We start from the raw sequence: 27440 nt of genomic DNA, 5'->3' as shown, positions 1-27440 counted from the left end.
CATCAATCTAAATTTAATTTCGACCTGCAACGTCAATGCTAAACTATCTAGTAGGGTACTGGACTAATTCAAATATGCGGGATTTTAGCTTGGAAAACTAAATAAAGTGTCCAGATTGGCTATCTAGCCATAGAATGGAGTACGAATTCAGATCATATGTACCATGTTTATCTACTGATTGGTTCAATTTGAATGTATTGCGTTACTGAATCAAATTACCAGACCATAAACAGAGTATGCGCAAAGCTATGGCGCTTTACGGTACAGCCATACCAGCAGAAAGGGAGAGTTCGATGTGCATGCAACTTCCCATTGAAAAGCTAGCTAGCAGTCAATAACACATTTTAGAATGCCCCCTCCATGAAAATGCTTTCAGACACATCCTGCAAATAATAATCTACCTCGTGCACAGTGTGAAGTCGCTTTTGCACTGCCTCTAACAATAACATTGTAAAACAGTGCATCTTAGCTAGCTAGCGGCAAAGCCAAAGGAAACTCCCCTGAGAAGAACAGCGCGCAACAAAAACATGGCGGAGTCAGAGGAGGCTAAACAAAAATCTCAGGTGAAAATATGTAAACATATCTTATTAACTAGTTAGCCATATGTGTCTGTTCAGCCGTGTTACAGCCAGCATCATGTCCCTCTTCAACTGCATTAGTAGCTAGCTAAACGTTACAGTCGAGCTAACGTTAGCTAGCTAACTATTTAGCTAGCTAACGTAGCAGTGCTCGTAGAACAATCAACCCTCGTATCAAAGATGGGCCCACAGTTCTGTCAAAAGTACGTTATGAGATTGTATTACTGTGTAAGTGTACAACGGTCTATGTCAAGAGGTCCGAAACTGTATGACAGACAGTCCATAACCGCAGATCAGGGTCGCTGTTGCAAGCAAGGGCCACTACGGCTGTGTACCTACTACAGTAACTGTTCAGAGGTATGGTCCCTCATGGCACAGGCAGTAGTGTGCTTGTTCTGTATGCAATATGGTTTCTGGTTCAAACCCCAGTCAGAACATTCCCCCTCAATATGCTGCACTATTAATACTATAGGAACAAAGTGGTAACTTAAACTGGTTGTCTCCCTCCCCACAGCATGAACTCCGGCTGTCCAAGGCTTTTGATGAGGCGGTGAAGCTCTCAGCCCCCATGGCTGGTGAGTCCCAGAGGCAGCACACTCCCCTCTCAACCAGATCTCTCTGGAGCAGCATCACAACCGGACCAGTCTTTGATGCACCAGAACTAGTCGGACGGCCTGACATCGACCATGATTTTAGCAGTGATGATGAGGGGCATGTATTTCCTCACATCTCTCACCCTACCAGTGCCACCTTCTCTCTGGCTGGTCTGGGGGTGGTCGAGCAAGAAGACGAGCTGGATGGGGTTCCTGTGTTTGGGGTAGATGAGGAGGAGGAGGAGGAGGAGTGGAACATAGCCCTGCCCAAGATGGCACTGGGTGATGTGGAGTCTGACAGAGAGTCAGCTGGACGACCTGACACACAACATGCAGAGACTCAGGATGATGATCAAAATGCGACTGACAGATTCCTTGATGCAGTTTCACTTTCCAAAGTTAGAACAAGTGAGAATGAAACCATGATGTCTAACCTGAGTTGTCCTGTGATGTACCTCCTCAAGCATTTCTTACTTCTCAACATAACTTTTACATTTCTTACTAGTCTTGTGCAATGATTAACAACAGTCATTCTTTTGACAGCTTCTGAGGAGGCTAGTCAAACTGCTGAGTACAGACTAACCATACAAGGAGAAAGTCATCTTTCAACTAACCACTCTCTGTCCCCTTTACCAGAGAACAGCTTGGGTAAGACTGCAAGCAACCTTGTCTTGCTAGTTATAACTCATTTTAATAAAAACCATTAATTTGATAGTTTTTCCACTTCATGCACATGCTATGCACACTATTAGAGCTGTGATGATGATTCCATTAAATTGCTTTTTCTCCATTTCTGTCAGATGAAGGAAGTCTGAATCGGTCTACGGCTGGGGGATCCAGCCGTCAAGAGGTCTGTTACTGTATGACTTAAGTATACAGGTAGTGTAAATGCTTTTATGAACATTACATGTTTTTTGTCTCCTTCATTTATCCATTTCGTCCCTTTTACCTGACCTCCAGAGGTCAGAGAATGTTTTCCAGAACCCAGTGATGGGGGACAGAGAAGACCCCCCCATCTCTCCCCTCATGAACATCAAGGATGAGCCCATAGATGAAGGATATGACTGTGCCCTTCTACCCTCAACACGGAATATCAAGGAGGAGCTGGACAACACAACTCCTGAGGTCAGCCAAAGCTCCCATGCCCTGTCTTCAATCAATCTTCCCCCAGCACACACTTGATTTGATGGTTCTGTGATACTGTGGTTTTATTATTATTATACAGACTGCTCTGTGTTGTATGTTACAGGAGGAGCTGAGAATCAGTTCTGTCTTTTCCGTTGGAGGAGGAAACTCCTATGGCTCTCCCACTGGTGAGAGAATCAGCATATTACAGTGCCTTTAGAAAGTATTTATGCTATTACTCTCTAAATTGAGCTCATGTGCATCCAATTTCCTTCGACCATCCTTGAGATGTCACTACGACTTGAAGTCCACCTGTGGCCAATTCAATTGTTTGGACATGATTTAGAAAGAAACACACCTGTCCATATAAGGTCCCACAGTTGTCAGAGCAGAAACTATACCATGAAGTCCAAGGAACTGTCTGTTGATCTCAGAGAGAGAATTGTGGTGAGGTATATGTCTGGGGAAGGGTTTAAAACAATTTTGAGTGTTGAACGTTTCCAAGAGCACAGTGGTCTCCATAATTTGGAATTTGAAATAATGTCGAACCCCCCAGACTCTGCTAAGAGCTGGCTGTCTGACCAAACTGGGCAAGAAAGACCAATAATTGAATGAACACTCTGACAGAGCTACATAATTCCTTGGCTGAGATGCAAGAACCTGCTGGGGGGGTAACTGCTGGGATACCACTAACAGTAGCCATAGAAGAAGTTATAACTTCCTTGAACAAGGTCTACTTGCGTTTGATTTTGTGTAATAAGATGGTACAAACAGAAGACGTTTTCTTTATTTTTGTGGTCTAGCATGACTGTGCTGTGACTGTGGTCAGTATTGCAGGTGCTTCATGTAGTTAGCAGTAGTGAAATTGATTTTGGTTGTGATAATGATGGGATCAACCTTTTACAGCTGTTGTAAGTAGGAAAAGAGAAACAGAAGGGATCATGATGGAGGTCTGAATACTGCTGGGGAATTGAGTGGTGTTGAAAGGCTCTAGAACAGGACACTATACTGTAGAAGAGCGCTACAAAATGTTTTTTCCCTGAACCATCAAACTAAAACATTCAGAGAATGATAGGGGTGTTTAAGGACGCCAAAGCTTTGGTATTTGGCAAATTATTGATTTATGCAAATGGCAAAATGATACAGGAGAAAATTCTGACCTTTAATGAGGATCGGGTGAAATGCTATATCCCAGTGCTAAGGCCAAATGGGGGTAACTGCTGGGATACCACTAACAGTAACCATAGAAGAAGTTATGACTTTCTTGAAAGGTGGGAAAGTAACTGAAGCAAAAAGGATGTTGAGCGAAAAGTGGCAGTCGAGGTTATCCCACAATGGTACTGTTAAACTTTGAAGGGATATTGCCTATCGGAGTACAAATCCAATTTAAAAAAATCGAATAAAATGTTATTTGTCACATGCGCCGAATACAACAGGTATAGAGACCTTACAGTGAAATGCTTACTTACAAGCCCTTAATGCAGTTTTAAGAAACAAGTTTTAAAGTATTTACTCAAATAAACTGAAGTAAAAATAACAATTAAGTAGCGAGGCTATATACAGGGGGTACCGGTACAGAGTCAATGTGCGGTGGCACCGGTTAGTCGAGGTAGTATGTACATGTAGGTAGAGGTAAAGTGACTATGCATGGATAATAAACTGAGAGTAGTGTAAAAATGGGGTCTGGGTAGCCATTTGATTAGCTGTTCAGGAGTCTTATGGCTTGGGGGTAGGAGCTGCTACTGCTTGCCGTGCGGTAGCAGAGATAACAGTATGACAAGGATGGCTGGAGGCTTTTACAGTTTTTTGGGCCTTCCTCTGACACTGCCTGGTATAGAGGTCCTGGAGGGCAGGAAGCTTGGCCCAAGTGATGTACTAAGCCCTTTCTGGTTAAATAAAGGTTAAATATATATTTTTTAAATAAAATCCATCTGGCCTGCGGCCTTGTGAATGTTGACCTGTTTAAAGGTCTTACTCACATCGGCTACAGAGAGCGTGATCACACAGTCGTCCGGAACAGCTTCCCTCGATGCAAGCATAGAAGTTATTTATGTCTGGTAGGTTCGTGTCACTGGGCTGCTCGTGGCTGTGCTTCCCTTTGTAGTCCGTAATAGTCTGCAAGCCTTGCCACGACGAGCGTCGGAGCCGGTGCTAGGAATGCTAAGTTACCGTGTCGGAGAATATGTGCCAGCTCCACTTCAGTGCTTTTATGCCAAATGACAGAGCATATTGCCAATGTGTACAAAGGTTATATTAGATGTGCAAGGTGTGGTGGGGATGAAGTGTACGGAAATTTAGATCTGATACTAAATTAAATGATGCAACTGTGAGCGCGTAGTGCAGCATACTGGTGATGTGAAGTACAATACAAGCCATGGAAGTGCAGAGGTACCAAGTAACGAATAATGTATCCCTTGTGGAGGCTGTTTGGAAAATGAACAAGCCTTTTGATCTAAACCCTCTGCTTCCAGTACATTAGCAGTCAGTGGTGGCTGCTTCTAGGATGCCCATAGCACCGAAGGGGTCCATGGCACCTCGGACTAGTGTCAATGTGACACGCGAGCATAAATACATGGTAACAGAGAAATCCATGGTTGTAAATCGTATAGACTTCATAGCTTGTGTAGAGCAATCAATATCGACCATGTGAAAAACTGCACAAATAATGAAAGTAGTGAAGGCATTCCAAGAAATACTGAACATCACTGAATTTTCAGTACCCTTGATACATCAGATGACTTAAATGTAAATGTAATGATCAGGAACAGAATAAATTGTTGTATTATGTGTTTTATCATCTTCCTTCAATGGAATGCTAGAAGCTTTATTACTAATTGATTTAGAGATTAAACCTGATGTGATATGTCTTCCAGAGACGTGGCTTAGACCACATCTTTATTTTATTATTCCTGGTTATTGTTCAATCAGATCTTGATAGAACAACTGGTCTTGCGTATTGTAATATACAGTATCTGTTCCACCTGAATATGAATGGGTGATTGTGGAAGTCTACAGTACAGGTAGTCATATTAAGCGTTTCAATTTCTATAGTCCTTGTTGACAACTATCAGTAGCGATGCTTGATGAATTATCAGGATGCTTGGGTTCTAGAGAGATATGATGTGGTGACTTTAATACACATTAGTTTGTGGAAGCACACATACAGATGTTAATTGTGTGATTGTCGAAGATATGAGGATAGTAAGAGCATTAGTATGTCTTAACGATGGATGTGGTACAAGAATAGATGTTGTCAGAGGGGTTACATCCTGCCTGGACCTCACACTGGATTCTAACTCTATTGCAGCAATGTGTGAGTGTAATGGATGATTCTACTGTTGGGAGTGGCCATTTCCCAGTTTGATGTACCATGAATTGTGATGTCACTATTCCAGATAAGGCACCATTCAGAATATGGGGCTTTCCTAAAGCAGACTGGGAAACGTTTGGAGAACATTGTTTAAACTCTGTTGCAGAGTTGTCTCTAGAGAGACCTGTTGATGCTGCCTAGAGGCAATCTCTTATTTTGAATGCAGCGAACTTACATATACCAGTGAGTGAAGTGGGTAAGGAAAGAAGGGTGGTTCCTTTGTGGACTGAAGAGTGCTCTGCGGCTATTTGAGGAACGAAATAGGGCCTACAGAGTATTACGTAAGATTTTGACTCCTGAAAATCTGGTTAATTTCCAAAGAAGAGAGCTTTGGTGTATAGGGTCGTTAAGTCTTCCAAGAGAAATGCATGGAGACGGGTAAGTTCTACAATAGGCAGGGGTACGGAGCTGGAAGATGTTTAGTCCATGTTGAAGAAGATGACTGGAAGAAGCAAAAGTACTCGAATTTCAGTTTTGGTTGATGGTGATAATCTCTGTATCAGATGAAGAAAAGGCTAACCTGTTGGGGAAGACATTTGCTAATGTACAGTCGTGGCCAAAAGTTTTGAGAATGACACAAATATGAATTTTCACAAGGTCTGCTGACTCAGGTTGTATGATGGCAATTTGCATATACTCCAGAATGTTATGAAGAGTGGTCAGATGAATTGCAATTAATTGCAAAGTCCATCTTTGCCATGCAAATGAACTGAATCCCCCCCAAAAAATATTTCCACTGCATTTCAGCCCTGCCACAAAAGGACCAGCTGACATCATGTCAGTGATTCTCTCGTTGACACGGATGAGAGTGTTGAAGAGGACAAGGCTGGAGATTACTCTGTCATGCTGATTGAATAACAGACTGAAAGCTTCAAAGGGAGGGTGGTGCTTGGAATCATTGTTCTTCCTCTGTCAACCATGGTTACCTGCAAGGAAACACGTGCCGTCATCATTGCTTTGCATAAAAAGGGCTTCACAGGCAAGGATATTGCTGCCAGTAAGATTGTGCCTAAATCAACCATTTATCAGATCATCAAGAACTTCAAGGAGAGCGGTTCAATTGTTGTGAAGAAGGCTTCAGGGCACCCAAGAAAGTCCAGCAAGCGCCAGGACCGTCTCCTAAAGTTGATTCAGCTGCGGGATCAGGGCACCACCAGTACAGAGCTTGCTCAGGAATGGCAGCAGGCAGGTGTGAGTGCATCTGCACGCACAGTGAGGCAAAGACTTTTGGAGGATGGCCTGGTGTCAAGACAAGGTGAGCGCTACCATCAGTCCTGTGTCATGCCAACAGTAAAGTATCCTGAGACCATTCATGTGTGGGGTTGCTTCTCAGCCAAGGGACTGGGCTCACTTACAGTTTTGCCTAAGAACACAGCCATGAATAAAGAACGGTACCGACACATCCTCCCGGAGCAACTTCTCCCAAACATCCAGGAACATTTTGGTGACGAACAATGCCTGTTCCAGCATGATGGAGCACCTAACTAAGTGGCTTGGGGAACAAAACATTGATATTTTGGGTCCATGGCCAGGAAACTCCCCAGACCTTAATGCCATTGAGAACTTGTGGTCAATCCTCAAGCAGCGGGTGGGACAAACAAAAACCCACAAATGCTGACAAACTCAAAGCATTGATGATGCAAGAATGGGCTGCCATCAGTCATGATGTGGCCCAGAAGTTAATTGACAGCATGCCAGGGTGGATTGCAGAGGTCTTGAAAAAGAAGGGTCAACACTGCAAATATTGACTCTTTGCATCAACTTCATGTAACTGTCAATAAAAGCCTTTGATGCTTATGAAACGCTTGTAATTATACTTCAGTATTCCATAGTAACATCTGACAAAAATATCTAAACACACTGAAGCAGCACACTTTGTGGAAATTCATATTTGTGTCATTCTCAAAATGTTTTGCCCACGACTACATAGTGGAGTTACTTTGAACACAGTCGTGAGATTTTAACGCTCATATTAATGTCTATAAGAAGAGGGATGTTGTTGACTCTTTGGATGCTGATTACATTGCATGGGATGCGATTAGCCCTAATAGGCTGTGGATGGACCGCCCCAGTCATAATAAATTGTGTTATGCAGTGTTTAAGCATCTTCCTGATGGGGTCATAAAGATTCTCCTGGGATTATTTAATAAGATCTGGAGTGAAGGGGTTATACCTCCTGGATGGAAACGTGCCGTTTACCTTATTAGAGACCAATAGCACTGACCTTTAACCTAAACTGATGAAAAATATTTTCAACAGACTGTCTTATTTCTTTGAACACAAATGTCAAAGTGGATTCCATAAAGGTAGATCTACCTTGGAGGCATTAGTAAAGGTGATCAATGAAGTGGGAACAAACTCTGGTCATCAAATAAGTCATGGCTACTGTCTTTTTGACATTGAAAAGGCATACAACACTATGTGGAGAAAAGGCCTTCTGATTAACATGGAAAGACAGGGTATTGGTGGGGGGGGGGTTATATAAATGGGTTCTGGTCTTCTTATTTAGCCGTTCTTTTCCAGTTAAAATAGGATCCAATTTATCTGATTATGGAGTTGATAATTGTATTCCTCAAGGCATTTCTGTCAGTCCTATTCTGTTCAACATTATGATTAACAATGTGTTTACGAATGTGGTTGGAGCATTGGGGCTTCCCTATATGCTGACAATGAAGCTATGTCGAAGAGGGGAAGGTATGTCTCGTGATCAAATTGATTCAACAAGCTATACTAAACAAAAATTATGTCTGTGTTGGTGAGCATTTATCCTTTGCCAAGATAATCCATCCACCTTACAGGTGTGGCATATCAAGAATCTGATTACACAGCATCATAACACAGGTGCACCTTATGCTGGGGACAATAAAAGGCCACTAACATGTGCAGTTTTGTCACACAACGCCACTGATGTCTCAAGTTTTGAGGGAGCGTGCAGTTGGCATGCTGACTGCAGGAATGCTCTCCAGAGCTGTTGCCAGCTAATTTAATGTTAATTTATTTACCATAAGCCACCTCCAGCGTCGTTTTAGAGAATTTGGCAGTATGTTCCAACTGGCCTCACAACTGCAGACCACGTGCAACCACGCCAGTCCAGGATCTCCACATCTGGCTTTTTTGGGATCGTCTGAATCCAGCCACCGTGACCGCTGATGAAACTGGGTTTGCACAACAATCATTTCTGCACAAACCATCTCAGGAAAGTGTGATCTTCACGGATGACAAGATCCTGAGGCCTATAGTCGTACCATTCATCTGCCGCCATCACCTCATGTTTCAGCAAGATAATGCACAGCCCCATGTCGCACAATCTGTACACAATGCCTGGAAACTGAAAATGTCCCAGTTCTTCCATGGCCTGCATACTCCCCACACGTCACCCATTGACCGTGTTGATCGATGTGTGCGACAGCATGTTCCAGTTCCATTTTTTTAAGGTATCTGTGACAAACCAATGTATAGCTGTATTCCCAGTCATGTGAAATCCATAGTTTAGGACCTAATGAATTTATTTCAATTGACTCATTTCCTTAGCTATAACTATAAGCTATAACTCAGTAACATTTTTGAAATTGTTGCATGTTGTGTTTTATTTTTGTTCAGTTGGCTGTTTAAAGATGGTTGATTGACTGGGGATTCAAATGATCAGTGCAGAAGTATTTGCTGTATGTTCTTCTCAAAGAAGAAAGTTGCTGATAATTAACTTATTGTATGGACATCCTATTGGTAGGGTTTCTACGTTCAAATATTTGGGTATATTGTTCAATGAGGGAAAGATCATAAATGTTGAAACAAAGCGTTAGAAGGCGGTGAATCTTATACTCTCTGGTTATGGTAGAAACTTTTATATATATTTTTACCAATATTTACAGATGGTTCCAATAAGCAGGCATTTACATTCCTCAATTTGATGTGGAGATACAGTACTTGTGTAAGGGTTTTCCTGTGGTGAAGTAGAGGTGGACTAAAATGCAGCGTGGTGGTTATTCATGTTCTTTAATTTATAAAGAAACTACACATGAGATAACTAACAAAAACGTGAGAACCTAAAACAGTCCCATCTGGTACAAAGACAGGAACAATCACCCACAAACACACAGTGAAACCCAGGCTACCTAAATATGGTTCCCAATCAGAGACAATGACTAACACCTGCCTCTGATTGAGAACCATATCAGGCCAGACATAGAAATGGACAAACAAGACATCCAACATAGAATGCCCACTCAGATCACACCCTGACCAACCAAAACATAGAAACATACAAAGCAAACTATGGTCAGGGTGTGACAATTTGTGTCATGTTGTTTAATCTCTTACATACAGTACCAGTTAAATGTTTGGACACACCTACTCATTCAAGGGTTTTTCATTATTTTTTCTATTTTCTACATTGTGTTCAAAGCTGTCATCAAGGCAAAGGGTGGCTACTTTGAAGAATCTGAAATATAAAATACATTTTGATTTGTTTAACACTTACACTTTTAATGTAGAAAATAGTAAAATATAGAAAAACCCTGGAATGAGTAGGTGTGTCCAAAATTTTGACTAGTATTGTATATATTCACAATAAAATAAATAGGTGCTTGATTCTGCCCTGTCTCCTTCAGGCTCTATGGCAGCCTCACAGAACACCACCTCCATATTTGGACCAGGAAGAAGTGTAGTTCCACAGGGGCCAACAATGACCCTCAGGAGCCTGGCTCCAGTGCCCCAACCCCAGGCCCCCAGCAGCTCCAACCCAGCCAACGCAGTGCGTGTGTCCTGCTCAGGCTGCTCTAAGATCCTGCTGCGCGGTCAGACTGCCTTCCAACGGAAAGGATCCACCCAGCTCTTCTGCTCCACCGTCTGCCTCACTGGGTTCACCCTGCCTGCCATCAAACTGAGAACCTGTTACCAGTGCCTCAAGTGAGTCACTCAGCCACTGTCATCCAAGTCCCAGCTGAACTGTGGTGGTGCTCCAAATAACATTTTATTTTTTTGTCTTCCCCATTACTGTATAATTCTTAACTTTATTGCTGTTTCTAACTATTTATTTATTCTGTATAACTCATATCTTCAGGGAGATCGAGGACCCCAAAGATGTGATCAGTGTCATTACAGACAATAACCTGAAGGATTTCTGTAGCCAGTTCTGCCTCTCCGTGTTCAACCGCAGGAGGAAACCAGGGCCTCTCTCCAAGCCTTCTGTCCAAGAGCCTGCCACCCTGAGGTGCAGTATGTGCAAGAAAAGTAACACGGTAAGGGACATGACAGACAACCACTGGTTCGACTAGTTCACTTCTAGTTCTAACTCAATCGCAGATGAGGTTACGTGAGGAAATGTTTTATTTGACTTGATAATTTTGCCTGATTTGATCATTCTCCATCCACCTCTCTCTCTCAGATTCAGCACGAGGTGACTCACCAGGGCTCCTTGCACAAACTGTGCAGTGATGAGTGCTTCATGCTCTTCCGCTCCTCCCACAACCTGGTCATAAACGTCTGTGAGAGCTGTGGCGAGTACTGCGCCAGTGCTGACAGGAACTGCCGGAGACTTCGAGTAGAGGGCGTCACCATGAAGTTCTGTAGTCCTACCTGCATTAGCACTTATAAGCAGGTAAGCACGTACAGTCAAGTAGTACACACAGACGGTCCTCCATAGAAACCGTACTCCGCTTTTGAAAAAACTGTCTAGCCTTGGTCATATGGTCTTCTATCACAGTGGTTCCTAAACTGTGGGGCACCGGCTTCGGCTGAGTTCCCAAAAATAGGAACTCGGTTCGGCTTTAAACTTACTGTTGAAAGTTGTAATAGTGGAACACACATTAGGTACTGCATTATCAGTTCCTCTTGTCATATTAGTCATTGAATACCTTAGAGTGCTGTTTACAACTAGCCCATGTCAGCTAATGTTTTTTTATTTACTCTTTTTTAGCCCATATATATTATTGTAACTTTTTTTGTCACTCAAATAGCACATGAATACACATTAGACGTGGCAAAATGTTTACAATTGCAATAAATTATTTAAAACTGCTAAATTTGCTTTGCAACCCATGACAAAATATGTAGAATTGCAGGAAATAAGCTTTAACCCAAAATGATCTCAACCAACAAGAGGGGTTGAACAGTTTGTCATGAACAGTGCGGGGGGGGGGGGGTGTTCCCTAATGTTGGAAGGGGGGCCCAGAGTGAAAAAGTTTGGGAACCGCTGTTCTATCAGGTAGTCGGAGGATGGGCCTCCCCTCTGAGGCTCGTTCCTGTCAATGTTTCTCTGTGAATAAATGATTGCTATTATGCGCATTTATCTCACTGAGTCCCCGTCTCATCTTGGCCATCAAATCTCTCCTAGTTTTACCCACTCTTTCCAATTGTTTCTGTATGACAGACAACCACCAAGGTGATGCCGTGCGGACGCTGCCGTGACCTGAGGCTCATGTCTGACATGTTGGAGAGCACCGACTCGGAGGGCAAGGTGGAACTCTTCTGCAACTCCATCTGTGTCAATAAAAGCTGGCCTCAGAACGAACTGTCAGGTAGCATTGACTTTACCATGGTATAAGCGGAAGTCTGCAAATGTATTTTATTTATCAATATTTTAGGCCTTATGTTGTCTGAAAGGTCTGAAATCTGTTTCTGACTGCTAGAATTTTTTTCTGGGATGCGTCGGCATTTCCATTTAGTCTAATAATATTTTGTCAGAGAGTTGAAAAACTCTGCAATGGCTTCTGGACTAGGCTCGGTCAGCAGATTTCCCCCGCAAGCCAGGAAACAATTTAGCTTTTCAACCAATATTTCACCATGAAATTGGTATTGAAATGTATTTGCAGTGGTATTAACAAGTAATTTCTCGACCATAAGCCGCCTCCAACCTTATTTTAGAGAATTAGGCAAAACGTGCAACCTGCCTCACAAGCGCAGACCACGTGTAACCACTCCAGCCCAGGACCTTCTTCACCTGTGGGATCTGGTGCGGAGGAGTATTTCTGTCTGTAATAAAGCCTTTTTGTGGGGAAAAACTCATTCTGATTGGCTGTGCCTGCGCCCCTGCCCAGTCATGTGAAATTCATAGATTAGGGCCTAATGAATTTATTTCAATTGACTGATTTCCTTATATAAACTGTAACTCCGCAAAATCATTTAAATTGTTGCATGTTGCTTTAGATTTTTGTTCAGTATACATGATTGTACTGAGAATTTTATTATTATGGAGACCGATTTTTTTAAAAAAAAGATATCTACAGTTTATTACTGGACTGTTTTACAGATGGCTTACGGTAGGCTTGATCATCTGTGACCTTGCTGACTAGTATGTAAAAAGTTTCCATTCTATAATAACCGTCCCCCTGTTGTCACACACAGGAACGGCATTCCCATGTACCTACTGCAAAGTGAAGGCTGTCTCTCAGTACCACCTGGCCATGGTGGACGGCACCATCCGCAACTTCTGCTCCTACACCTGTGTCAAGACCTTCCGGGTGCTGCTCATTGATTTATTGGTTAAATGGATTGATACATATGATCTGTGCTTTCTGTGTGTGTATATTAAAGACTATTCGGTCTCTGTTAGGTAGATTTTTAGAGGGATTTAATGTATTTTCTAGCATTCATTTAGGTATATTTTACATAATTATACATTATGCAGAACCATACATAAAAATAAGATGCTAATCAGCCTTTAGAATACGGATTTTACAGAATACATAATATGGCTCTTTTAATGTGCTCTCCTACGATGTAATCTGATAGGAGGCCGAAGGCAGCCAGCCTCCCCCCCAGCAGGGCCAGATGAACGGCTCCTCGTCCACTGGTCCTCCCCCTCCAGCACCACCCCAGGGCTACTTCCGTCCTTATCCCCCGTCCTGGGTCCCCACTACTGGCCACCCATACGCTCCAGCCCAGACCTCTGCTCCACCTCTACCCTATGGAGCCGCCCCAGACATGGCTAGGGCCTATGGAGCAGGGCAGCATCAACCAGGGCTGCCCATGCCCCCCCCCTCCTCCTCTACCTCCACCCCCAAGGGGCATGTGAAACTCTCCTGCCATCAGTGCCCTCAGCAGTTCCGCTGGAAACCGGAGCTCTACGAGTACAATGTAGGTACCCCCCTCTCGTTCCTGAACCTCGTTGTTAATTTCTGATGTGTCATGGCGATTGTCAAATTTGTGGGGGTTTTTATACATTTTTAGTTTAACCTTTATTTAACTTTAGTTTTGTGATGGGGATTTTTTTTTAATGCTCTTGTGATGGGGGTTGTAGTTTTGTCTAATGCTCTTGTGATGGTGGTTGTAGTTGTATCTGTCTAATGCTCTGTGTCCTCCTGGGCTCTTGTGTTGTGTTCCTTCAGGGTCGCACCATGCAGTTCTGTTCCAAACCTTGCTGTGTTGAGTTTAAGAAACAGCGTAATGTCATAGTGAGGTGTGAATACTGCAAACTGGAGAAGTTTGTCAAAGAAGTCATAAAATATGACTTCATCGATCGGCCCTTCTGCAGCGAGAGTGAGTACCGAATCCCCTTTCTCTCCCTCGCTTTCACCTTGTCCTTTCTCTCGTTCAGCTAGTCCTTTCATTCGTTCAGCTAGTCCTTTCCCTCTTTCACCCTGTCCTTTCCCTCTTTCACCTTGTCCTTTCCCTCGTTCACCTAGTCCTTTCATTCGTTCAGCTAGTCCTTTCCCTCTTTCACCTTGTCCTTTCCCTCGTTCAGCTAGTCCTTTCATTCGTTCAGCTAGTCCTTTCCCTCTTTCACCCTGTCCTTTCCCTCTTTCACCTTGTCCTTTCCCTCGTTCAGCTAGTCCTTTCATTCGTTCAGCTAGTCCTTTTCCTCTTTCACCTTGTCCTTTCCCTCGTTCAGCTAGTCCTTTACTCTTTCAGCTTGTCCTTTCCCTCGTTCAGCTAGTCCTTTCATCCGTTCAGCTAGTCCTTTCCCTCTTTCACCCTGTCCTTTCCCTCTTTCACCCTGTCCTTTGCCTCTTTTTCACCTTGTCCTTTCCCTCGTTCAGCTAGTCCTTTTCTCTCTTCGGGGTTTAAAGTTCTTCATCTTTGTGACAGATTTCCGTCATATTGATTCTGGAGCAGATGTTGCTTCTTTTTAATTGGGGAGGGGGGGGGATACTGGTTTGGACATGACATAGCCAGGCAATAATACAGATGATAAATGTATTCTTAAAACACACACACATACATACATACACACATACATACACACACACACACACACACACACACACACACACACACACACACACACACACACACACACACACACACACACACACACACACACACACACACACACACACACACACACACACACACACACACACACACACATACATACATACGGTGCATTTGGAAAGTATTCAGACCCCTTGACTTTTTCCACATTTTATGACATTACGGTCTTATTCTAAAATGTATTTATTTTTAATGCATTTGCAAAAATGTCTAAACTAGTTTTTTCTTTGTCATTATGGGGTATTTTGTGTAGAATGATATTAGAATGAAATATTTTTTCAATTTTAGAATAAGGCTGTAACGTAACAAACTGTGGAAAGAGTCAAGGGGTCTGAATACTTTCCGAATGCATTGTATATTAAGCTGTATGCACTGAACTGACATGCATGATTGTTGCTAACACTCCGATGTTCAGATGACGGGAATTAAATAATCTATAATGCACAACACCGCGGTAGAGCGGTGTGTAGCCTACTGTAGCTGCTCACGAAGTACTTCAAAGCCTCTACTTTATCACTCAGGTTAGGATGCAACTGTCCAGTGCTTCTATTTTTGCAATGTAATGATGTAGGGGGGGGAAACGTATTCTGACAAGCAGTCCGTGCACAACAATTCTTAATGCAATCACAGAAAAACACTTTTGAAAGTAGTTTTGGCAACTTTATTTTTAAAGCAGTGTTGGCCTTTGTTAAAAGAGTTGGGTCCCAGTTTTCCATTGCTAACTTTATTTATTTACAACTTCAATTGCGCGAGTGGCATCGTTTTACGAATGAAGTTTTACCACCGGAGTTTCAAGCATGGTTTAGGAGCAGCTGCGCAACGATAATGATTGGTCGTTCGCAACAACCATCTTTTTAAATTGTTATTTTTGGAACCTTCTGGAACCGAATCGTGAAAGCCGTCGATTTGTCTCCCTGGTTTTCATACTGTTAGCTACTATAGCTTTTTGAGCTGCAGACATCAATTATCTGCAGATAAATTATAAAAAATGTTCTCTGAAGATGGTAGTTCCTCATAACATGAGCAATATAGTTAGGAGAGAGGCTCATTCTGGTCCAGATAAAATTTTGTATACTTTTTTTGTTGCAGGCCATATAATTTGGTCAGATAAAAATGTATTTTAACTCACATTTCACGATCTGACAATGGTAGAGATGTTTTAGGCTTTATATTTGAGATTTACAGTTTTTCATGGGCAGAGAAGAAGAGGAAGAGTCCCAACTCTGTTGAAAATATCTCTCTCCAGCAGGTGGCGACGTTCCGTCACCAAGCAAGGAGTTTTTTAATGGAGTGTCAAATTTGGTCAACAACAAAAAAATTATGGTTTATATGCTACGTGAGTATTATTTGATCAAATGCAAGTTTCGTAATGCGTAAGTTGTTACGAGTCTACTAATATACGTAGGACATGTGACATCCCGGCAACTTTGAGAAAAACACTTTTGCGGAGTTGGCTATGCATATTCATGATGTGAGGCTAGTAGCGTAGCATATTTTTTTATTAACAACAAATCAATACATAAAGCACACGAGGGGGAACACAAGCATACATAGATTACAAACAATGGACAATCGAGCTAGTGGGTACAATATCACATTACAATTACACAGGGACCTTAAGGGACATACATATACTTACAATTCTAACAGCTTTTTTGTTAGTAGAGCATTTAACCGTCTTTAAATATAGTTCAACTTCTTTTTCTAGGGTACGAAAATGTGGTTTTCTGTTTGTAAAAGTAGCGTAGCATCTCTCTCCATGGAATACAGGCGATTGACGTCAACAATCCACATTGAATATTCAAAAATGATTACAAAAATGAGATGTATCCACCAATACAATGACTCCCATTGTTAAGGGACAGAGATTCAGTACATGTATCTATCTTGTCAGTAATAATCTTTGTTTTAGTTCAATTTCCAATTATTATTGAATGAAGAGCCATTTGTGAGCCAAATAATCAGTTATTTTAGGTGAATGAAGCCAAATGATCCGGCAGACTCGGAATGACCATCACTACACAACAGCTCAAAGGGAACAATGCTATCTTAAAAGGGCAATGACATACTTTGTAATACATTTGAGTGAATAATAATTAGTAAATATTTATAGATATTTATTATAAAAGAAGAAGAAGAAGAAGAACTAACAACAATCAGGATGTTGTGTCCAATTAGGCTAAATGCAGATCGGCTGAAGCATGGGGTTTGTCTATGTACATTTTATAGCCACTATGCTGCTTCAGTAGGGCTCCAGATGATAATGCATATTGCTAATAGCACATCTGATAATATAGACCATGCATAGGCTATATGCATTGTCCAATATGATAAAATCATTTTTACCAATATGTTTTTGGGTTCATTTATGGAGGTGGAAATTATATTTTATGATGTCAGCATTTGTATTTTCATTAATTTTGGAATTGAAGGTCCTTTTATGTATATCAAAATTGTCCCCAGGAGGACCCCACACCCCCTAAGCAAGGGGACTGGAGTTGGTCAAACTCACATTTTAATGCATGGACAAAATTATCCTCTTTCCCTAAAATCATGATGATCATGATTTTCTTACATGAAAGGGGAGTTTAACGTGGGCCCCAGACCATCCATTCTGATATGAACTTAAGTTTCAGTCATTGGATTTATTTATTTTCAACCCGTCTTTCACGTAGTCCTTTTCTCTCATCACGTACACCAACTAACCTCATCATATGTATCTCTTTGTGTGTGTCTGTGTGACTGTAACAGGTTGTAATCTGCTCTTCAAGCACGACATGAAGGGGCCATGGCGGATGTGTGCCTACTGTGCCAACATCAGCCCCAATATGATCCACAACCACTTTGGTGGCAAGATGCAGGAGTTCTGCAGTGAGGCGTGCATGTCAAATTACACTGTTCTTTTCTATGAGGTCAGAGCTAAAATCATCTTTATGCATGTTGACCTCTGGGTTGTATGTAGCAATCATCTTAGAGTAGGAGTGCTGATTTAGGATCAGTTTTACATGGACAGCAGGGACCTGATCCTAGATTAGCACTCCTACTCTGAAACGTTTTCTAAATTCAGGCCCTGGTCTCACTCTCTTGATTTGATTACCTCACAACCACTTCCTGGTTTGATAACTGGGAGCTGTCTATTTAGTCCACAAATGGTTGAAGTCCTTTGAATTGCTGACCTGTTTGTTGTCATTCCCTCCCAGATGGCTAAGTGTGAGTGCTGCAGACGTCAAGGGAAGATGAAAGAGCAACTGAAGTGTTTTGGGGCTATGAAGCTGTTCTGTACCTTGGAGTGTGTCATTCAGTACTGCTATCAGACCTTCCAACAGCACCCTTGGACTAGCAATGGCACCACTGCTACACAGGGTACTACTAAATTATTTACTCAATTAAATTCCTCTTGAAAACGACTACCTTGTTGTCTGACGTATTGCTACATTTCCTTTTTAATGACGGATTTAGGCCTACTACTCAACATGTCTCTCATCCCTGCCCTTCTTTCTCTTTCTCCTGCTAAAGGTCCATCCCAAACTCCATTCCCCTTCTCCAAGCCAGCTCCTGTCATTGCTGACGTTGTATCGTTGGCCACCTCTCCTGCTGACCAGCCCCATACTACGGCTGCCACTGCCTTGACTGGTAGCTAGCAAACTCATCTAGAACACTGTGGAACACCAAGCATGGTTAAGACATTGTGAAGACAAGGTCTAGTAATATAAGCTTTGGAGGTAAGACTGTTTTTTGTTTTGCTTGCAGGAGCTCTTCCGACGTCTAACTCTCATGGCAAGAGCCTGGGCGATGCGAGCACCCAGACGGAAGCCATGAGGATCTCAGCCCGCCGGAGGATCATGAAGAACAAGGCCATTATCTGTAAACCCCTCATGCTGGACCAGCAGACCAGCTGCCAGATTCAGACGCAGACCACAGAGAAATCCATGACATTAACGGGTACTTTTATTTTTCACAACAAACCAGCCCCGTCCATGAAGTTCTAATAATGTGTTCATTATATTTCTTTGGCCTCGCCCTGCCGCTGAATTTGTAAATCATACTTTGCACTACATGTACATAGTGGGTTTAAAGGTTTAGTATTGACATCTGTTCATCATCCTCTCTCTCGTTGTTGTTGATGTTATTGTTGTTTTAGGGTTCGCAGAGACTGGGTTCACGTACACGGAGAACGGGGAGAAAGTGCGGGTGATTGTGATGCCTGTTCCTGTGCCAGTCTTCATCCCAGTGCCTATGAGCTTGTACAGCCAGTACACTCCTGTGCCCATGGGTATCCCTGTGCCTGTACGTCTGCTCTGTGTCCTCTCCTCATGCCCGCGTCCACTTTCTCTTTATATGCCACAGAGTAGATACTTTATTTTCTATTTTTCAACGGGAATTACCAGGAAGTACCCATCCCTGATGTCCTTAACACTCACAGGCCCCCACAAACACCCTCATGTCTTGGATTGATATACTTCTGAGAACCCCACCATGTTTCATGGTGCATTCTTTTAATGGTCTGTTAACTTGGCTGGTTAAACCATATTGTTCTGTTCTTTGTGCCCCCTGTCCAGGTGCCAGTGCCCATCGTAATACCTCCCTCGTTAAGCCGTTCAGAGCTCAAGGACAGAAAAGACAATGTTCCATCTCAGACCATGGCCGAGGAGGAGGAGAAAGACAAACCTGTCTCCCATGGAGGTGAAGAGAATAGTTTTTACTCTGAGCTATGTATTGTGTATGAGAACGTTACTGTATCTTTATTGTTGTTTGGCACACCGGCTTGAACAGGTCTCTCTTGCAAAATACATGTTACCTCCATAATGAGATGAACCTGTATTAATAGATAGGCATTGTGTTTGAAAAGCAACTTTTTAAATGAAAATCTCTCTGTGGTGGAGGCTCTTACTGATCGCTTACATAACATGATGTCTGTCTGTCTGTGGTGTTTATCCACAGATCAAGGCAGCGCCTACAGTGGGGACCTGGAGTCGGAGGCCGTGTCCACCCCCCACAGCTGGGGTGGAGAGGACGAGTCCACCTCCACATCCAACCCCCAGAGAGGGGCAGAGAAGCCTTCAGAGCACCACAGCACAGCTCCTTCCTCCCCTCAACTTTTGGACCTGGAGGCTGACTACCCCCCTGGTGAGAAAGTCAACATGCATTTATGTTCCCATACATTATTTAGCCTGTTAAGCCAGTTAATTAAGAACAAATTCTTATTTGCAATGATGAACTTGCAAATTCCCACATATCACATCTGTGTCATCTGTATAAGTATCATTATAAACTGGGTGGTTTGAGCCCTGAATACTGATTTGGCTGACAGCCGTGGTATATCAGACCGTATACCAAGGGTTTGACAGAACAACTCTCTTTTAATGTTCTAATTACATTGGTAAGCAGTTTATAATAGCAATCAGGCTTTGTTTGGAAGTCTCTAAACAAATACAAATGCGCTTACTTTACTGTTATTCTGGCTGCACTGTTCGACGTGACTGGAAGTTATCCGTAGTTGGCTAGCTAGCAAGCAAGGGATAACCGGACCGATAGAACGAACAACCAGCCAGGTTGGGTAGCAACCCTAGATGTGTGTCGGGGCTATATCTCGGGGAAGGATGAACTAGTGTGACTAAATGAATCTAAATATAACGTTTTAAATTAAAATATGTCAGTTATTATTTGAGCATGTTGGTAACCTGCATGAACGTGATAATGCACTCGAAGCCAGTGTTTGGAGGATATATTTGCACGGTTTGCTGGCCCTCGACTTGGTTTCGGGCCTAACAACACCCGTACCAATATATCCTCCAAATATCAGCTTCTCGGCATTATCACTTAAATGTGTTTTCCATGCTGTTTCAGATTCGTTTGATCCTGCTGCAGTGAAGGAGCAGAGACTGACTGTAAAGATTAGAAGACGAAAGAGACCCAGAGACGTCTTCCCTCCCAGTAAACTGGTATGTCAATGATATAGGTTACGTCCCAAATGGAACCCTATTTCCTTTTTATAGTGCACTAGTTTTTGACTAACAGTAGTGTTCTATAAAGGGAATAGGGTGTAATTTGAGTGCAACATAGTCTACTGGTCACATGGGCTAGGTGAGGTTTTATTTATCCGTTATTTTACCAGGTAAGTTGACTGGAACACATTCTCATTTGCAGCAACGACCTGGGGAATAGTTACAGGGGAGAGGAGGGGGATGAATCAGCCAATTAGTTGACCGTGATGGTTTGAGGGCCAGATTAGGCTAGTTGAGAACAAGTTCTCATTTACAACTGCGACCTGGCCAAGATAAAGCATAGCAGTGTGAACAGACAACAACAGAGTTACACATGGAGTAAATAATAAACAAGTCAATAACACAGTAGGAAAAAAAAGAGTATATATACATTGTGTGCAAAAGGCATAAGGAGGTAGGCGAATAATTACAATTTAGCAGATTAACACTGGAGTGATAAATGATCAGATGGTCATGTACAGGTAGAGATACTGGTGTGCAAAAGAGCAGAAAAGTACATAAATAAAAACACCTCATCCCGCAGCGATCGGTTAGCTGCTCAGATAGCAGATGTTTAAAGTTGGTGAGGGAGATAAAAGTCTCCAACTTCAGCAATTCGTTCCAGTCACAGGCAGCAGAGAACTGGAAGGAAAGGCGGCCAAATGAGGTGTTGGCTTTAGGGATGATCAGTGAGATACACCTGCTACAGGTGGGTGTTGCCATCGTGACCAGTGAACTGAGATAAGGCGGAGCTTTACCTAGCATAATTTAGCCAGGACACCGGGGTTAACACCCCTACTCTTACGATAAGTGCCATGACCTCAGAGAGTCAGGACACCCATTTAACGTCCCATCCGAAAGACGGCACCCTACACAGGGCAGTGTCCCCAATCACTGTCCTGGGGCATTGGGATATTTTTTTTAGACCAGAGGGAAGAATGCCTCCTACTGGCCCTTCAACACCAATTCCAGCAGCATCTGGTCTCCCATCCAGGAACTGACCAGGACCAACCCTGCTTAGCTTCAGAAGCAAGCCAGCAGTGGTATGCAGGGTGGTTTGCTGCTGGCAAAAGTAATATAACATTTGTAATAAAGTAGTCATACAGTATAGTAATATAATGGTAACAGAACTAGTTAGTTAGGTAATATGGCCCCTGTCATATCAGCGCCATTATTACTTTTGACTGCAATAGGGTTGTATTATTAGATAATTAAACCAAAGATGTTATACAGTAAAAGTAAGTGGTTTCTACTCCTACTACGTTTTTGGTCCAACTGTTTTTCCCTTTCCCTTTCTGTGGGCGCTTTCTGTATTGCAGAGTTGTAAGCGAAGTGGGACTATTGACATGGTGGAGCACACTGTTTCACTCCCTCCTGCCAGATCAAAACTCCATCACAAGTACGGGGTGAAAGCCTGGAAGAATTGGGTCCTGCAGAGGAACAAACAGATTGACTGTGAATTTTCCAAAGATGCCTGTGAGTCCAACCTAACTGCACAGACCATTGTTAGATCTTTGCTTATCATGTAAATTTGTCCATCTTTCTCCCTATGGCAGCTAAATCCATGGTTCCCTGATCTGGTTTTCTGTGTCCATGTGTCACTCTTACAGCAGCTAAATCTATGGTTGTGAAGGAGAACGTGTTGCAGTGTAACTCCTCTGAGCTTAGTTACGGCCTCTGTCATTTCATCAGTGAGGTCCGTCGCCCCAACGGCCAGGCCTACCCTGCTGACAGCATCTTCTACCTTTGTCTGGGCATACAGCAGGTATTGAGCCTCCACGTTACTCCCTAGTATTTTATTTTTATTCAATACTTTATCCAAGATACTTCCAGTTAATCCTTATACCTTATTCCGTACTATGTTATCTGCTACTGTACCACCTTTTCTGTCTGTCAGTGGCCATACTGGTTATAGTGACGTGATGGCAGCTAATATGACAAATTGACAATTTTTCTTAATGTTTAAACAGCAATTTTTGTTCTCTTTGATTTTGCTTGAAAACAATAAGAAAAATGTATATAATTCCATGTGAATTCACAATGTAGCTGCACTGCTGCCAGCAATTTTTTTTTGTTTCACTGTGAGTCCTTTTCAGATGGTTAGGCATTGCACCTGTACTCTGTGGGTCCCGACAGATCATTGTGGCGCGGTCGGTCAGACAGACGACTTTAGGATAAAAATATTTTTTTGTCCCGCCGATTATTTGTAAACGGTCGTATATACTAGCCTACCTATTGTATTGAAAGCACATCTTTGTCGCATTATTCATACACTCAGAATTTGCTGCTTCATCTTCAGTAGCCTACCTCTCCTCTTCTACTTGGTCGTGTCAGATCAAGTGTGCCTATTGTACAGTGCATTCGGAAAGTATTCAGACCCCTTGACTTTTCCCACATTTTGTTACGTTACAACCTTATTCTAAAATTGATTAAATAGTTTATTTTTTTCGTCATCAATCTATACACAATACCCCATATTGCATAAAACTGTTTTTAGAAAAAATGGCAGACGCTTTACTCAGTACTTTGTTGAAGCAAATTTGGCACAATTACAGCTTTGAGTCTTCTTGGGTATGACGCTACAAGCTTGGCACACCTGGATTTGGGGAGTTTCTCCCATTCTTCTTTGCAAATCCTCTCCAACTCAGTCAGCTTGGATCGGAAGCGTTGCTGCACAGCTTTTTTCATGTCTCTCCGGAGATGTTAGATCGGGTTCAAGTCGGGGCTCTGGCTGGGCCCCTCAAGAACATTCATAGACTTGTCGCAAAGCCACTCCTACGTTATCTTGGCTGTGTGCTTAGGGTCAATTTCCTGTTGGAAATCATGCTTCACCGTAGGGATGGTGCCAGGTTTCCTCCAGACATGATGCTTGGCAGTTATTGGTTTCATCAGACCAGAGAATCTTGTTTCTCATGTTTTGAGAGTCCTTTAGGTGCCCTTTGGCAAACTCCAAGCGGGCTGTTGTGCCTTTTTACTGAGGAGTGGTTTCCGTCTGGCCACTCTACCATAAAGACCCGATTTGGTGGAATGCTGCAGAGATGGTTGAGGAAGCTTCTCCCATCTCCACAGACAAACTCTGGAGCTCTGTCAGAGTGACCATCAGGTTCTTGGTCACTTCCCTGACCAAGGCCCTTCTCCCCTTATTGCTCAGTTTGGCCGGGCGTCCAGCTCTAGGTAGATTCATGATGGTTCCAAACGTCTTCCATTTAAGAATGATGGAGGCCACTGTGTTCTTGTGGACCTTCAATGCTGCAGAAATGTTTTGATACCTTTCCCCAGTTCTGTGCCTCCACACAATCCTGTCTTGGAGCTGTCTTGCTAAATATAATTAGGCTATAGTTTACTTCATTGCCTAGAAATAAATATTAATCTCCCAACCAAAATCATCCCACTCCTAATAGGTAGGCAGAAAAAAATTTTAGATAGAAAGTGCATGTCTCTAACTTGGCTCTCTTCAAGCTAGCTTATTGGCTGATTTAGCCCAGTAATGCGATAGCTTAATAGAATCTATTTCTTAGGTTATTTTTGTGCATTTTGATATTGCCTAAAGGGCGCAAAATTGTCTGGAACCATGGCTGGTAGGTGAGCTGTGTCGCATACTCCTAAAATAGCTGTTAAGTCAGACCAGTTCTTGATCGTAGAGCGTTGTAGTCGGGACAGAACCAGCAGATGCGGTATGAAAAGCTGCGGGGGTGGGATGAAGAAATTAGTCCCACGCAAACCTCTTACCTGCACTGCCCTTACTGGGGCTCAATTCCACTTCGCAAACATTTGCATTTCCTTCTCATTTAACTTCTCAAAGTATTGCCATACATGTATTTGCTGCTGTCGCTTGCCTTTCTCTCCCATTTTTCCAACTGTTAATGAAGATGGCGGAGAGTCGACTCCAAAATAATTGATTTCTCGACACCAATTTCTGAGTGTCAAGATTCAATATTTTTGGAACGGAGGAGACTGATTAGTTGCTATACTTCCGACAACACAAACACTTGCATCTTCCATAGCGATCTATCAATGGACGGAGGGGGGGCAGGGGCACAGTATAGGCAGTTCGGCCTCTAGGCAGGCAGGCAGGCAGGCAGAACCGTGCACTAGGCCTATATAGAGGCCGTGCACGAGGCCTATAACTGGGGCTCCTGTGTGGCACAGCGGTCTAAGGCACTGCATCTCAGTGCAAGAGGCGTCACTAAAGTACCTGGTTCGAATCCAGGCTGTATCACATCCGGCTGTGATTGGGAGTCCCATAGGGCGGTGCACATTTGGCCCACCGTCCGGATTTGGCCGGAGTAGGCCATCATTGTAAATAAGAATTTGTTCTTAACTGACTTGCCTAGTTAAATAAGTAAATAAAAATATATTGGCAATTTATTGCGTTGCAATGTCTCAACTTCAGTAAATCAGGAATAGGCTAGGATATTGAGATGACCGAGATGCAACACTTTACCCAGTGTTGCACAGGTTGTTCGCAGCTTGGTAGCTAGGGCACCAAAACAGCGGAGAAGTTGAGCCTCGCGCTTCAAAGCTTTTAGTTGTTGAGAAAATTGACCCACTATGCAGTTTACTTTCTGCGTCTACATAACAAAACACAATTTTTCGGTTATGAATTTTTCTTAACATTAAGGGGATCCAAGTTTTAAATGTTCACACCCCTACTAGTAACATCAGTATTATCTGCACTTTTGCTATAGTAACTACTGCCCCAGGGACATCTATTGTATTTGCCCCTCTGCCAACTATAATATACAGTACCTAATGCCTCTCTCCCTCACCATCTCTCATTTGTCTCACCAGTATCTATTTGAGAATGGAAGGCTAGAGAACATCTTCACTGATATGCTCTATCATAAGTTCAGCATGGAGATTACTATGATGCTACATTACTGGAGTCCTACCCTGCTGCCCAGCGGTAAGAATGTTTCCAGCCTTCTTCTCTTCTACGCCTGTCCTATCCCTTTAATATCGCTGGACCATTTGAAACGCATACACAATGATGACACATCCCTCTGTCCCGCCACTGTTTCTCTTTAGGCTACCTGCATTCCCGTGTGGAGGAGGAGTACCTGTGGGACTGTAAACAGCTGGGATCCTACTCCCCCATCGTGCTGCTCAACACCTTGCTCTTCTTTGGCACCAAGCTGTTCCAGTTCAAGACCATGGGCCAACACAGACGTCTGTCCTTCACCAACTTCACCCGCTGTACCAGGGTCACCAAGAACGGCAAGAGCTCCTTCCTGAGGTTTAGGCCTGGTCAGGATGTGTCAGACACCCCCGGTGAGTTGAGTTCCAACCTCAATGGTGTTCAAGGCTATCACATTCTATTTTTTTCTACTTTCTTTATCCCATTAGGCGCAATTAAGAAAGGCATTGCCATATCACAAGCAATAACGTCCTCCACGAGTTCCATAATGCATTGTGGGTTGTGAGTTGTCTTGTCTTTTGTGTGCATATCCAGATCTGCTAGCTTTGCCTGCCAAGAGAAGGCTGGATGAAGAGGAAGGTGACATGGAGATGCCTGAGGATACTGAGAACCCACTACGCTGCCCTGTCAGACTCTACGAGTTCTACCTCTCCAAATGGTGAGATTACATAGTACATCTTTATTTATGTTATATTCCACTCTAATTTTACTGGAGCTATATGACTTCTTTGTGATATTGACAATGTTTTAATGTCTCAATGTTTTGCAGTCTGAAAAACAAAAATTGAGAATATTTCTGGAATTGCTGCCTTTCGATAATTCTATAATCCTCTTCCATTGTCTCTACCTGCAGCTCAGAGTCGGTGAAGAATAGACCACACCTGTTCTACTTGCAGCCTGAGCTCTCCTGTCACTCAACTAGCCTGCTGTGGTATTCTGCCCAGCAACTAGAAGGCCCTGCGCTGGAAAGCATGCTCACACGCATCCTGGCAGTACGGGAGGTCCACCTAGATGAGCTTCCGCTGCATAATCACTATACTGAAGCCTCCACAGATGATGACGATAACCATTTGTAGTGGGAATAACCTACTCATGGAATGGCACACTATTCCCCATATAGTGCAGTGCAGTACGTTTCAACAGGGCCCATAGGGCTCTGGTCAAAAGTAGTGCACTATATAGGGGTTAGGGTGCCATTTCGGACACGGCCATGGACATGCCGCAAACATGCACAATCATGTAAAGACAATAAGATACTGTCTGACACTTCATTTAGTTTTCCATTACATCTTTGTTCTTAGATTCTAGTTTTAGATGATGAATGGAATTATGGCTCACAAAACATTAAAACTATTCATGTTACATTCGTTTCTGTTTGTTTTTCTAGTTTGTTATAATATAGCTGAAAATGTTGTTAATTTCTACCAATCTGCCTTATTCTGAGGGCCCACACAACTAATTCCATAGTCTTGACCATCCAAACTACGAACTAAATCGAGGTGATCACATAATGTTGTACATAGTTTTGTTGTTTTAGTTTTTTGTATGAAGCCCTCTGTTGTGGACTTGAATAAGCAACATTTTGCAAAGGACATTTCTGTCTGCTCTGCTGTCTGTTGTCTGTTGTCTGTAGTGATTAAAATAACTTGACTGAGAATACAA

The 27440-nt window shown here is 42.8% G+C and overlaps 1 protein-coding gene across 4 annotated transcripts; it reads left to right on the top strand.

Annotated features, from left to right (window-relative positions):
* The first annotated feature begins 39 nt into the window (after positions 1 to 39).
* si:ch211-266o15.1 (zinc finger MYM-type protein 4) lies at positions 40 to 27440 on the top strand. Of its 4 annotated transcripts, none has more exons than XM_046367203.1 (27): positions 40 to 563; positions 1093 to 1579; positions 1715 to 1819; positions 1972 to 2021; positions 2132 to 2296; positions 2421 to 2484; positions 10274 to 10571; positions 10726 to 10903; positions 11050 to 11262; positions 12034 to 12181; positions 13008 to 13123; positions 13395 to 13739; positions 13991 to 14141; positions 17628 to 17788; positions 18077 to 18239; positions 18393 to 18509; positions 18627 to 18818; positions 19018 to 19163; positions 19436 to 19559; positions 19818 to 20003; positions 20724 to 20818; positions 22180 to 22336; positions 22474 to 22625; positions 25652 to 25766; positions 25889 to 26131; positions 26313 to 26436; positions 26632 to 27440. In XM_046367203.1, exons 1-27 carry the CDS (start codon positions 528 to 530, stop codon positions 26852 to 26854), a joined length of 4554 nt encoding a protein of 1517 aa, XP_046223159.1. In that variant the 5' UTR covers positions 40 to 527; the 3' UTR covers positions 26855 to 27440. The 4 variants fall into 4 exon arrangements, with proteins under 4 accessions (XP_046223159.1, XP_046223158.1, XP_046223160.1 ...); XM_046367202.1 differs by having other exon boundaries at positions 42 to 563; positions 22471 to 22625; XM_046367204.1 differs by lacking the exon at positions 1715 to 1819 and having other exon boundaries at positions 42 to 563; positions 22471 to 22625.

This window comes from Oncorhynchus gorbuscha, linkage group LG10 (assembly GCF_021184085.1).
Source record: "Oncorhynchus gorbuscha isolate QuinsamMale2020 ecotype Even-year linkage group LG10, OgorEven_v1.0, whole genome shotgun sequence".
In the NCBI taxonomy this organism is placed as follows: domain Eukaryota; kingdom Metazoa; phylum Chordata; class Actinopteri; order Salmoniformes; family Salmonidae; genus Oncorhynchus; species Oncorhynchus gorbuscha.
This window is presented reverse-complemented; position numbering and strand designations above follow the sequence as displayed.

Bases quoted from the DNA above. Each gene is read 5' to 3' on its own strand.
- si:ch211-266o15.1 (XM_046367202.1), top strand. From the start codon at position 528: ATGGCGGAGTCAGAGGAGGCTAAACAAAAATCTCAG. The intron at 18,819-19,017 runs GTACTTTTATTT...TTGTTGTTTTAG, and splicing joins GAAATCCATGACATTAACGG to GGTTCGCAGAGACTGGGTTC. The intron at 26,132-26,312 runs GTGAGTTGAGTT...GTGCATATCCAG, and splicing joins GGATGTGTCAGACACCCCCG to ATCTGCTAGCTTTGCCTGCC.